Here is a 14,021-nt window from a genome sequence, read left to right as displayed (position 1 = left end):
AAATTTTCACAATGGATTCACATTACTTCCATGATCAGAAAAATATGTTTTGTTGCTGTTTGTTTGTTTGTTATCTGTATTTACTCTGGGTTTGGTTTGGAGCAAGCAACTCAGTTTGGAGCAAGAGCAGCTGATGTGTTCAGCAGTCAAGCCTCATTTTGGGAGACTCAGTGCTAAGCTCAGGTTAATAATCAGAACAAAATATGCAGATAACGGATGTTTTTCTCCCTGAGAAGCTGGATCTGAGGTCACAAGTTAAGAAAGAGTTGTTGACCACTCAGAAATCATCCTACCTGCACTCTAAACTCAACTCTCTCATCCACTTATCTTGAATGAATTGTGTAACTTTACTCAGTCTCTCCTCTGTTAAACTGGAAAAAAGGGGACATTGACCAAATTAACAGTTCCTTGGTTTTTTAAGCCAGGGACCTATTTGAGAATTTGGTGAAAACTGTGAATCTATTGCATTTGAAAATGCACCAGCATCAAAAAGAATAAAATAATTACATTTAGTCAAAGGAGTGCAAGATTTATATACTGAAAACTATCAAAATGTGGTTTGAAGTGATGCTGTCCCAGGTTCTGAGCCAGTTTCAGACTTCAGAAATTAGCAGCTTCTGCCTCCTATGTCTTGGAACGTTTACTCTTAGAACCCATCCGCCATGCTGTGAGGAAGCACAACCTATCCCACAGAGAGGTCTGTGTGAAGAAAAGCCAAGGCCTCCCAGCCACAGTCTCATTTGAGCTCCTGGCCAATGGCCAGTCCAAACTTGACAGACATATAAATGAGCCATCTTGACACTGGATCCAGGCCTAGCTGAGGACCCCTGAACAGGCATGAACTGCTAGAGCCAACCCCTAACTGGCCTGCACATTTGTGACCCAAATAGATGGCTGTTATTATTTTAGGTTGCTAAGTTTGGGGGACAGTTTGTTAGGCAGCAACAGATAACAGGAACACTTAATAAAAGTTAGCTTAATTAAACCAAGCTAAATAAAAAACTCACCTTAACCCCAAAAGCTTTCAAGTAAAACATTTCTATTGGCTTTAGGCCCATTTGGGTTTGGACAAATTTTGGACTTCCCCAAACTTGGATATGGATGGTTATCTGAAAATGGTTTTTCTTTTGGCAAACAAAAGCTTCATCTGCTGGTGAAAAATTAAATCCTTTGTCTGTGATAACTCGATAACCGACATCGGGTCTATGGAAAGAGGAATCAAGAAACCAGTTTAACAAACATTATCCACACATTTTCTTTCATTAACAATATCAATTGTATAAACATTTCAAGAAAATATATTGTAGAAAGTGATTTTTGCTATATTGAATCAATTTGGTGAATTTTTGCTGAGGAAGTGAAAATGCTATTTCAAAACACAGATGGCTTTCTCACAGCATTTTATCTTCTCACAAGGAAGAAGCACAATTCTTGCCAAATGGAAGACTGTCGCCTTGGCCTGCCTTTTCCCTTTGTGCTTTCCAGAATTCTAATTTGACCCCACCACACAATAGAAAGACATAGTCCAGAAGTTGAGAAATCACCACATTCCTCAGACTTGTGAAATATCTGGGATAAAATTCATCTTTTCCACCTTAAAAAAAAAAAAGCCTCTAAATGTCATCAGCAACACCACACTCAAATACTCCCTCAGATGAGTGAATCCCTCAGATTCAGCCTGTTGGTGGTCATAAGAAAAAGGCAGACTGGTCAGGATTACGAGGAATAGCTTTAAACCAAATTAACCAGAGTCAGTCAGAACACTGATCGAAACCTGTTTTCACCAGAGTGTAGTCATTTCCTTCTTAGCCTCCTGCTCTGGTAATAGCACTGAAAACCTACTATGCTGGTTACTTTTGCCGGGAACAGAAGTGGTGCGGTGGCTAATCAGACTCTTGTTTTATTTGCCCCATAAAATTATGTTCAATATCAATGCTATGTGTATGACATGTTTAATTAACTACTTCCAATGTTAAGGAAAATAAAACATCCTTAATGAATGGAGAAGAGAATATAAAAGGTGAAAACTTTTTGGCGAGTTTTTCCCATACATATTGTAGATATGGAACATGATTTCTAATTCATCAAGATTCCTAAATGTGGGGTTTTCCTCAGGTAAGAAGCTCCTTCCCAGGACCACAAGCAGAGGCGAGCAGGACTTAGAGCTCTGCCGGCTCTCTGCGGCTGTGTATGTGGTTCTCTGCTTCCCGGGATCTCAGTTTGGATGGCTGCCAGTATAATGAACAACACTGAATTTCTAAATTTTCCTTTAACTCCAGAGACAGAAAATATGGATGAGTCTCCCGGGAAAAGAGTGTTCCTGTTCTTTGCAAGTTAAGCTCCTTCCCAATGGGTCAAGTCACTGGGCCATTGATCACCTCCAAGTAGCTGACATGTCAAAGGCTCCACAGTCCTGCGGCTGCCAGCAGCAAATTCGGGAACAGTCACTGAATGAAGGATTTGATAAAGACCACATGTCTTATGCCATCTGGGAACTTCATATTGACTCAGGTTTCTAGAACTAATCTTCTAATTTGCTCATCTAAAGGCTAGATGAATTGAATCGTATAGATTTTACTGCAGAGGGTAATAAGAACGGTCTTGGTTGAGAAAATAGGAAATACCTTTTTGTAAAATATCTTTTTGTGATCTTCCATGTTTCACTATCAAAAACTCCGAAGAAGGTAAGGTTTGTAGCTCAGATATGAGCATTAGCCTGAAATTTAAAGATTGCTGGAAGCAGAAACTGAATCAACCAACAATCACAATGTTGAAGATTCCTGTGAATCTTAAACACCAATCTCTGGCTATAGAAATTTATTTACCTAAAAATAGTGATTCTGATTTTGGTATCAAAAGATATACATAAAGTCAACTAAACTGGCTTTTAAAAAGCTCTGTTGACACAAGTTTTAAATATCATTCAGAAAAAAAGTTTTTGATAAATTTTCAATCCCCTAACTTTAGTGCTTTCAGGAAAACTTAAGGAAACAATATTTTTGTATCAAATTAGACATAATAATCTGAGACAAGTGATATTCTGTCTCAATGATATGAGTAGTGGAATTAAGATGACCTGAATTCTAATGTAGATTAATATTGTCCTTTTCTTGCACTTAAGAAAAGTGAATTATGTCTAAGCATTCAAAATACATCTGCCTCTATACCTTTGAGCTGATACCATCCATGTTCTCTTTTTTTTCCAGATCAGTGGAGTTTAGATTGGCTGTTCAAATAAACTTAAAAAAAAAAAATCTACTCAAATGAGAAGAAAGAGAAGTTACCTCAAGAAGTTGAGGTTTCATACCTTGGTACTCATATTTAGGAAAGCCTATGAAATACTCCCCGAAGGATAACTAAATGCGGACTAAGACTCAAAACCAAGACCTATGGACCCTTCCTTTCTTTTTCTAATTGCACTCAGTGGCAAAGACAAAAGTTGTGACAGTTCAATGATACAATTAGCAATTTGCTTCTTTCTGCCTCCCATTCAACATACCAACTCCCAAAGTCTGTTTAAGTCCTTAGAATTTGCTTGAAGGAAAAGATATCTTCCTTCTAGTTCATCCAACATGAAAGTCCTAGTGATAAGTTTTGCTCTTAAATAAGCTATATTTGAATTTGGAAAATACCACAAAGGCCCTCGTTTGTAGACCAAAATTTCTTATTTCATATTATATGTATTACTTGAAAATCCCATTCTTTATCCATTAACATTTTTTTAGGTTTATTCAAGAAGGCGTTTTTAATCTTAAAAATTCTAGAAGACTTAAGTGGGTGACATATCCTCAGGAATAAAGAGAAGGCTCAGAGGATGTTTAAGAGTAATAATATGTACGTTCACATTTATTTCCTGAAACTATAATGTCACAAGATTAGGATGAAAATTTTTCCAGTTTAAAGATATTTTCTATGTTTTACTTTCAGTCTCTTACTACAAAGCCACCACCAACTGTGACTGCTTCACTAGATGTTGCCAATGAACTTGACAATACTGATTCACAGCATAAATATTGGGGAAGTAGGGGTGTCACCAGCTAGCAATTTAATGTGGCCCCCTAAAACAGTATTTTATGGAATTTTAAATTAACTGCAGGGTTAAATGTTACTGATTTGGGAAATCTCCATTTTCCAGCATTTAGGTGAACTGGGTATTGATCTCAGAAAGATTCGCTCTCCCTCCATCATTTAGTGGGCAAATTATAATGAGTTAGAATTTTAAGCTTGGAGTCCTAACGGCCAGAAATCCACGTCTCAACTCTTCACTAGTTGGAACGCAAAACATAAGGAGTAAAGCACGCTTTCTCATTGGCCCATCCTATTCAATCAGGAGTGGCATCAAAGCCCAAATACTTGGATTTAGTCCTGAAGATTAGCACTGCCTTCCTTCCCTCACTCTCCAGCACAGCACCAGGCATCCCTGGGCCACTTACAGTTTCTCGTAATGACCATTTAACAAACTGTGCCAAGGAACACTTTGATACGGCTGCCACTTCAGAGTAGGAGAACACTGGTCCACAGGCATCATGTTCTGTCCCTCACCGTCGTAGTCTTGCACTTCACTGCTGTGACTCCTATTTGTCACTGCAAAGAAATCGGCATGTTAGATCCTTCCTCCAAGGCTGTTTTTCCTAGATTCGCAGACAGCTGCAGGGAGCCAATGAACTGGCCATGGATGAGATAGAGTGAGCACGTGGGAAGTAACAAGTGTTGGGAGGCAGGAGACGTGTGGCTAGCCTTGTTTCCTCATCTGCAAAAAGAGCAATTTGGGGTCAGTGATCTCTAAGATGCAATGGTACTTGGGATATTTTGCCCTCAGTGTCTGTCTACCCTACTTCCTACATAGCCACTTCCAGCCAACGTGGCTCCAGGGAAGCCTACTCCCAGTCAGAGGAGGGTATGGGGACCCAGACCGGATCAGTTAAAACACAACATTCACTATTTGCATCAATAATTCCATCAGGTAGGCTCATGGCCCAATCCTATCCAAGCACAGTGCACTTCTGCACTTCAGCGGACAGGGGTTCAAAGATGCCGACTCTTTTCCATGAGCTTTAAACCTCTGAGATATAACCCCAAGAGCCGCCGGCACCATTTTGGGAATGTTTAGGAATGAAGCCCCACAGCAGCAGGACACAGAGTTGAGAATGAAGGGCGCCCAGTTTTGATGGCGTGATTTGAGTTCTGGGATCCAATTCTAAACTCTTGAGTTATAGGAGCCAATAAATCCTCCAGTTTTGTTTTTTGGTTTGTTTTTTTCCTTAAGGCAGTTTGAGGTGTGGGGGTTTTGTCCTTTGTTTCTTTGTTTTTGTTAATTGCAACCCATACATTCTACTCTGTTACGGGTCCCTTGTGGCACTAGCTTTCTGAGCTTAGAGGAGCTATTTATTCACTTAGTGTCTTACTTCCCTCAACTGCACAATAGAAATTAAAACAGATGTCTTGCCCATCTTGCAACATCACGCAAGCAGAGAGAATACCATAGTACAAGTGCACTCAGAAGCTAATGCCAAGATAAAGTAACAAAATATCGTATGTAGTATTGACGATATGAAATTGCCACTTTTGTATGTTAAAATAACAGCAATTTCACATACACGAGCTACTATTTTTGCATAATCCTTGTAAATTGTTTGTCTTAATTTGAGTATGCTTCCAGACCGTGTGGTTCAACCTCAGATACTTTTTATGTAAATTCTATTGGTACGTTTTCTGTTTTTCTTTTAACTCCCCTACTATCACTCATGCCTGACATCAGGAGTGAAAGGGAAATAGTGGGCGTTCATAAGATCAGGTGCAGTCTGTAAGCAACAACAGAGAAGCACAACATGGGCTCCTGGGGAGCATGCACTTAGCCCAGAGCTTAGAAAATGCAGGGTTTTCTTTCACTCACCTACCTTTCTTTCTTTATACTTGCACTGCAGACTCGCTCACATAAATAAACAACACACTGCTTCAGGTTGTCTTTGATCTCAAATGTCATACAAAATGTGTTTTCTTGGGGTGTCCCTATTAACACGTCACCTAAGCAAAACATTCTTTTTTTTTTTCCAGTTTTTGTGACCAACCGTTTTGAAAAGATTTCTCAGAATCATGAAAACCTTCCCCCCGCCCCCCCCCCCCCCCCACTGCCACCTCGGCTAAGACTACAGGGGGTCAGCAATGCAAGGACCTCCTCATGCCATCACTCCTCCAAAAGTTACCAGACCTAAAAACTTTTTAAAACAAACGGACAAACAAAAACCTTCCACAGTTCTCCTGCTTATACCAAATTCAGAGAAGAGGAGAAACCAGTTCTTCCTTCTTTCCTTCCTCTCTCCTACAAGGGACAGAGGGTAAAGGAAGTTCAGGAGCTTGGAGTCTGAAATCAGATGGGCCTGGGCTTGAGGCACAACTGTACATTTCATAGCTGTACAATCTAGGAAAATGGGTTCAGCTCTCTGGGCTTCAGTTTCTTCATCTACAAAACGGAGGCAACAATATGAAACCTCCTGGGCTCACTGTGTGATGAGATTCACTCATAACGCAATGAGTTATGACTGTAGGTGCTGAGCACAGGGCCTGTCGCTAGCAAGGATGTAAACTATGGCGCTTTTGGTTAATGTTAGTGGCACTGTCGTCACCACCTGCACTTGTTTTGGCTCAGATGACTCAGTTATCCCCAAGAAGCCTTGAGGAATACTCCATTCTTGGCCTCTGTGGTAATTCTATCCGATGTGAAATAACTAACACTGAGTGCCTGAGTGAATATCAGCTAACGTGGGCCCTTTCCCACTCAGGCATGGTGGCCAGGTCAAGGATAACAGCAGTTCCTGCCTTTTCCCATTATAGCAGCAAAGCTAAGGGGCAGTCACTCTAACAACACCAACACAGTCATGGCTTCCCTGGGAGCTGGCCATCCGCTGGTGACATCCAGGGACCCCAGGCCCACACTGAAATGCCAGGCACAAGCCTGAGCCCAATACTGGGACTTACTATTATTCACACTAATAATAATGTCTACTACTCCCATGTCCTGTCTGTACCAAGACACTTGACACGGTTTCTCATCCAGTCTTCAAAGTAAGAATGCCTTTTCTTCAATAACCTTTCTTCAGTGAAGTCTAATATACATAAAGAAGAATATACAGACCATTAGTACACAATTTGATACTTTCTAATAAAGTGAATTATACCGGGTAACTATCAGTAGGCCCGGAAATAGGACACGTCCAGGACTCTAGAAGACACCTTCATGCCCCCTTGCAGTTACTACTTTCCCCTACCCAAGACAAATCACTAGTCCGATACCTCATACCATAGAGGAGCTCATAGAAATGGAATAATATGGTACGTATTCCTGCGTGTTGGCTTCTTTTGCCCAATATCATGTTTATGAGATTCACTCATACACATATTGTTGCAAATGGCAGGCGTTTTGTTTATTCCCATGCCTGTAGAGTAAGTACTCCCCTGTATGACTATACCACAATTTATCCTGCCCTTGACAGCCATTTGGGTTATTTTCAGTTTGTGGTTATTGTAAGTAATGCCACTGTGGGTATTTTTTTGTGAATGTCTTTTCATGGGCATATGTACACATTCCTGTTAGACACAGTCTAACACAGTCTTGGGGTGTCCCTATTAACACGTCACCTAAGCAAAACATTCTTTTTTTTTTTCCAGTTTTTGTGACCAACCATTTTGAAAAGATTTCTCAGAATCATGAAAAGTGGCAGTGGAATTACTGGGTCACAGGATATGCTTTAGTAGGTGCGGCCAAACTGAAGTAAGGATTCCTAATCTCATTTAACAAATGCAGCAACTGGGGTTCAAAGACCTGAAATAACTTGCCCAGAGTCACAGCTGGTAAGTGGAAGAGACAGGATTCAAACCACCCTCTTCTTTTCATGCTATAGCAAGGATTTCTCGAGAAAATGTAGCAGAAGAGAAATAGGAGTGTGAAGGCAGCACACTGCCCAAGTCCCAACCCTTTTGGAAAAACTCATATTTGCATTTCAATGCCTTTCAAAATATTCTTTTCTACATTACTTAAAAAAAAATCTTAGAAATGGGTGAAGTAGAAATTATGATTCTCATTTGGCAATCAAGAAAAGTCAGGCTCAGAAAGTCCCCAACTGCTGAGGAGACGAGACAGATACTTTTTCTGACTCTACAGTGTGAATTCAGCCAGTGCACCTCTCACTGGGAGCCAAAGGCCATAACTCTGGGGCTGAAAAGTCCTTTTGTATTTGAGGTCCAAACTACGTGAGTCAATGAATCCTCTCATAGTTGGGGTTCAGATCAGATGGAAGCAGAACCCCCTCATATTTGGGATCTAGGCCATGTGAGGCTGGAACCAGCTAGCAAGAGCCTATCCCCCAGCTGCTTTCTCTCTAAGCAACATTTCACATCTGCCCACAGCAAACCAGTGAGTCTACACCGTGAGCCCTATAAATGGGGATCTTGGAACCCCTTGGGCAAAATAAACCGCTCAGGAGACGGTCACTAGAAAAGCCTTACTGATTGATTTAGAACATCTCTTCCCATCAAAATTCCTGCCTAATAAGACTCGCATAAGCTCCTTCTTCCTCTGCCCTTGTACCATTTCCCCAGGAACTTTGTAAGCACCCTCGGCCTCTGCCACATCAACTATGAGTTCTCTACTAGAAAACTTCTGCTAAAAATATAAGCTGTAAGGAAAACATGGCATTTGGATTTTTGTCTTTTTTTTTCCAGCCCTGGGCACCTGTTCATTTACATTCTGGCCCAGTTGTCTGGGGCCAATTATCTTTAGTCAGCTTTTCAGTGACCTTTGTTGGAATAGGACTTAAACACGGGATTCAAGATTTCCTATCTGTTGAGACATTTCAGTTACTCTTCTATGATTTTCTCTGGAGATGGTGAAAAATCAATGGCCTCTCCAGAGACAGGCAGCAGAAAATCATCACAGGATGGGGCTTAACTCTGAGACAGCCAGGATGATTTGAGCAGCAATCTGGTTTGATGAGGAAACGCTGGGGAGGTTTGGGTGGCTTGCCCAGTCCTCTCAGTGAGCTGGTGCATCTGTGGAAGTGAACAGATGGTTCCCTCGTCTGGCTAGAAATTCACTCAGCCTTTTATGTTTGAGGATCACAAAGGGGCTGCAGGCTAGATGCAAGAACTCTTGAAGAAATTAGAGTAAGCTTTGCACAGGAAGGTGGATGGTGAGCTCTATATTATCCAGAAAGGAGACTTTAGCCTTTTGTGTCTCAAGCGTCGAATAAGAAAAACCAAGCACCCTGCTGGCCAGGGTGGATCCATGTGAAAGAAAAGGCAGTGACAGGTTTGGTTCATGCAAGGGCCCAATACCCAGCACAGTTCTGCCACAGCACTCCCAGGGAATGGCCCCGTGTGGGCCTTGGCTGAAGGACCTTCCAGCCCATGCTGGAGCGGAGGCCAGCCATCCCTGAAAGCACCAGCAGGCTCCATGGGCACAGAGGACCAGCACTTGTCATAAGGCTGTGAAAGACAAAGGCAGCAACTCAAGCAGGTGAGGAAGCCACCACATCACCTTTCAGGGCAGTATAAACCTCTGGAATTGGGGGACAATAGTGAGAGGGAGAGCTGGAAGACAGAAATCTTGACCTTCCCGTCAAGCTGTTGCATGTGGGAATAAAAGAGATGTACCCTGAATCCGGGGTTCTATTCACATTGCCTACGTCTGATTATTTACAGGGGCTAACAGAATTGGCATGGAGCATTTTCCTTTCACCCGATAAGTGCCATAGCATTTCTTCTGAAAGCTCAAGCCTTCAGACTCCAAATCCCCAATTTGTTCATAACTTGAAAAGGTCTCTAAGCTTGAAACACGATGTGTCACATATTGTAGAAGGCAAAAATAAGGTAGTCTCACCACTTGGGCATCATATGAGTCTGCTGAAAGACTTTGCAAATGATCTTACAAAATTTCAAAGACCTACTTGGGAGCTGCTAACCTGAAGCAGATGCCAGAGGAGCTCAGCTCTCTACCTTCCTGCCCCACTGGAGAAATCTTCCCAAGTCTGCTTCTCAGAGTACCCTCCACGAGCAGGCAACACTGAAAGCCTGTTCGGACGGCAGAATCTCAGACCCCACCTCAAGCCTACTGAATCAGAACCTTGCCCCTGAAATTGAAAGGACCGGCATTTCATCTCCACCAAAGAGAGAGACAATGGCACCTCTTCCTAGGAGAGAAGGACCTACATGACCCCACCGAAGACTGCACGAAACTGTATGTCAAAAGGAAAGAAAAAAACTCCTATCCTTGCCCTTCTAGGAGAGAGAAAATCATCCTGTAGGGCTACTGCAAGACTGGTCAAAATCCCCGTCTCAATGGCGAAAGCAGAGATGGGCCCCGGGCTGGCTCACTTGGTCTGGAGCGGTGGGCCCACACTTGATGGTCCCCGGAGTCCTCCAGCACCTGTGTGCTCTTCCTCTTCTTGGTTGGTGGCAACGAGGCTCTAAAATCAAGAACCCAAAATGCAGGTTAGGAGTTTGTGCTCTCCACGTTACATTAAATCAGATTCAATTTCCCAGGTGTCTTCTCTCAGACTTCTTAAGACTAATTCCAGTTAGCTAAGATTCCTTGAGCCCTACTGGTGTGCAACACTAGGTTGTGCATGAGTGGAAAGAGCAAGCTTCTGTTCCAGAAACCCGCGAGTCTGAAACTTAGTAACCCGCGAGTCTGAAACTTAGTTTCCCAATATCCAATGGATCAGAGACTCACCTACCTGAAAAATAAACTGCCAATGTTTCCGAAGGCAGAGAAGATATTGAGACAGAGAAGTTAAAATATAGTATATGAACTTATATATAAATACAGTATAGACAAGATAGTGTTATAGTATACTTATAAATATAAGTATATAAAATATGTATCCATTTTACACCTGACATTTTTTTTTCACATGGAATTTCACCACAATTTTTGATGACCTCTACTCTCCTTGCCATTCTGTAGATTCAGAAGAAAGAAGAAAAGAAGAAAAGGAGGAGAAGAAGGAAAAGAGAAAATTAAAACGCATATTAGTTCATGCTTAATATTTATCTGAGGACTCTATGTGTTAATTCACAAATTACTTGCGTATTCTAGCTGAGACTACAAATGTAAATAGTGCTTTCTCCATCACTCAGAATGTCTCTCTCTATTTCTGACATTTTCACTTTCCATCGAACGAGGACTTTGGGTTTAGCGGGTTTTTAGTTAAAAGACGGCCTAAAGCCGAGAGCGCTGGGGCCTTGCCGTGTCTGATATATGTCTCAACACCGCCATCTCCTGGAGAGAGAACGCCACTGTTCATTCTTTACCGGCACTGCGGGGGGTGCTGGCTGCTCTGAGGTCTTTCATAACTAAATATCTTGCCCTTTACCCAGGGCTGTGGCACAGAGGCTGCTGATGGTAAGAACGGCTTATCCCCGGACGGCAGGACACGCAATGGTCCGGGGGGGTCGTCAGATGACCGGAGCCTGGATAGCAGTTGTGGACGCCGCTGTGGGTGCGGGCAGAGTTGCTCATTTCACGCGAGCTCTGTGGCAGCTGCGCAGGCAGCGAGTCAGGTGCAGCCGCGGAGTGGAGAAAAGTAGCTGGAGTCCTCCCGGCTGCAGGTCTCGCCGCTGGGCAGCATGCACCTGGGGGAACACACAGGTGAGAAGAGCTCTCTTTCTGACCACCCAGAGTCCAAGAAGAGGGACTCTGCAAGGCGTGCGCGAGGCAGATGGCACTCACCTTTGATCTGCGGAGGAGAACAGGAGTCTGATGCAGAATAAGGTGGAGTATCCGGAAGCTGCCCTTGCCTGAGGATTAGAGACATGCATTGCTTTTTGTTGTAACCTGTGCGGTCATTATACCCTGGCCACAAATGGGAGGTACCGCTGGGTACAACACACAGTGCACCATGGGGACCAAAGCCCACCAGGCCACGCCTGGTGTCATGTGTTAAGTAAATGGGCTTTGAGTCAGACAGACCTGGGTTTGGGTCCCAGCTCTTCCACTTCCTAGCTGTGTGTTCATGAACAAGACCTTAGTCTCCGTTTCCTCACCTACCATGTGGAAATAATCATCATGCCTTCCTCATAACACTGTTGAGAATTAAATGAGATAGTATGTGTAAAATCCATAACATAATTACCCCCAAATGTAGTGCATGCTCAATACAGTTTAATTAACCGTATTGTTGGCTTCTTAACGTTCTTGAAGCTCTTTTAAATGAGATAGTATGTGTAAAATCCATAACATAATTACCCCCAAATGTAGTGCATGCTCAATACAGTTTAATTAACCGTATTGTTGGCTTCTTAACGTTCTTGAAGCTCTTATACCAGAGAGAAGGTTGAGCATACTGTTTAGGCTAAAGCGCTGTGAAATGTCACCACTAAAGCAATGGTTTTCCATCTGTGCTCTGGGAAATCCCAAAGAGATTGGAATGAGCTCAGTGATTTTACAAAAGAAAAAATTTAAATGCCTGGGGGAAAAAATCATAACTTTTTGTTTTATATATTGAGGTGCAAGTAAAATTTCATTTAAGAAAAAAATGAGTACCACCACTAAAAAAGTGTGAAATCTTCTGTTCCAAAAAACCTACAAGTCCCTTATGGCTCAGAAACTCCATGATTCTAAGTCATTCATAACCACTACCACCCTCTACTTGATTCTCCTGCTGGAAGAGTAAGCTATCGTGTTTTTCTTGGTTGATTAAGATTTCAACCTCGTACAATGAAAAGTCTGTTTTTATTATTTATTAGAAAAGTTAGGTTTTCGGGGCACCTGAGTGGCTCAGTTGGTTAAGTGTCTGACTCTTAATTTCAGCTCAAGTCGTGATCTCACGGTTTCTAAGATTGAGCCCCACATCGGGCTCTACACTGACAGCACAGAGCCTGCTTGGGATTCTCTCTCTGCCCCCGCCCCTGATTGCACGCTCTCTCTCTCTCTCTCTCTCTCTCTCAAAATAAATAAACATTAAAAAAAAAAGAAAAGTTAGGCTTTCTCCTCAAATTAGTCTTTTATAATTTATTCACTCTTTATGAGTAACAGAAAACCTTCCTCCAAAAACACCACCTTCCTCCAAAAATGCCACCAAAAATGAAAGTAAAGGAATAAAGAGGCATAAACACAAAAGGACATAGAGTACATGTGCAGAGAGAGTGTACAACAAGACTATATTTTAATAACATTGTGGCACACTGAAGTAGGATGGATGGTAACTTGAATTAGTAGAATGGAAAAGGCAAAAACAAGACTGCCTGGGGATGGCAGAAGGGACATAGGAGCCAACAAGAAGTTATCCAATTTTAATGCAACTTCAGAAAAGCCCAAGACATTGGAGTCACCAGGAACCTCTGAGTTCAGGCTGAAGGTGGAGCTGAAAACAAAAGGATTGATTGAAACCTTGATTAAAGAATGGTTGGATCCTAAGAGTAGCTTTCCCAACCTCTACAGCCAGACAACTACCTCCATCACTGCAACGCAAGTTGGAAAGTTTTACTCTCTGAAGAAACAGATCCAGGGAGATTGTAAAACTACTGAGCTAAAAATGGAAGGATTCATTAAAAGTCTAAATACCGAACCCTGAGAGCCTTCTTCAACTTGACTTTGTAAGCATCCGAGCAGATTTCCTACCATAGGAAATTGAAAGATTGTTCCCCAGAAAAGTTGAATGACCTCAAGGGAAAAAAGGATATTTTGAAGTTACCCCCCCCCCGCAACATAGCCAATCCCCACTTGATCACTCTATGATGAAACGCATCCTTTGAAAATAATGGTTTGCAAACAGAATGTCTTAAACAGGAACAAAAGATGAAGGACTAGACATTTCCAGAAACCTTTAACATTAAACACAAAGAACAAGCAAATAGATAAAGAAGGGATGCAAAAAAAAAAAAAAAAAAAAAATCCGCAAAAAGCTCTTCTGCTTCTCATATGACTGGAGCTCCTAACAGACCTGACCCTTCCATAAATAAAAACTGTGAACTCTGAAAAATTTAAAACAACAACAACAACACAAAACAAAACAAAACAAAAAACA

At 42.0% G+C, this 14,021-nt stretch overlaps 1 protein-coding gene across 1 annotated transcript in view; it reads right to left on the bottom strand.

Annotated features, from left to right (window-relative positions):
- MYRFL (myelin regulatory factor like) overlaps window positions 1-14,021 on the bottom strand; it is a 125,611-nt gene that overhangs the window by 64,492 nt on the left and 47,098 nt on the right. Inside the window, exons 3-7 of the mRNA XM_042948329.1 lie at window positions 11,726-11,793; window positions 11,370-11,628; window positions 10,369-10,460; window positions 4,434-4,584; window positions 1,008-1,203 (exon numbers count right to left, since the gene is read on the bottom strand). Of these exons, the coding sequence (XP_042804263.1) occupies window positions 1,008-1,203; window positions 4,434-4,584; window positions 10,369-10,460; window positions 11,370-11,628; window positions 11,726-11,793 (766 nt within the window). The remainder of the gene's footprint in view (window positions 1-1,007; window positions 1,204-4,433; window positions 4,585-10,368; window positions 10,461-11,369; window positions 11,629-11,725; window positions 11,794-14,021) is intronic.

This window comes from Panthera leo, chromosome B4, assembly GCF_018350215.1.
Source record: "Panthera leo isolate Ple1 chromosome B4, P.leo_Ple1_pat1.1, whole genome shotgun sequence".
In the NCBI taxonomy this organism is placed as follows: domain Eukaryota; kingdom Metazoa; phylum Chordata; class Mammalia; order Carnivora; family Felidae; genus Panthera; species Panthera leo.
Note: the sequence above shows the minus strand (reverse complement) of the source record. Positions and strands in the feature narration are given on the sequence as shown.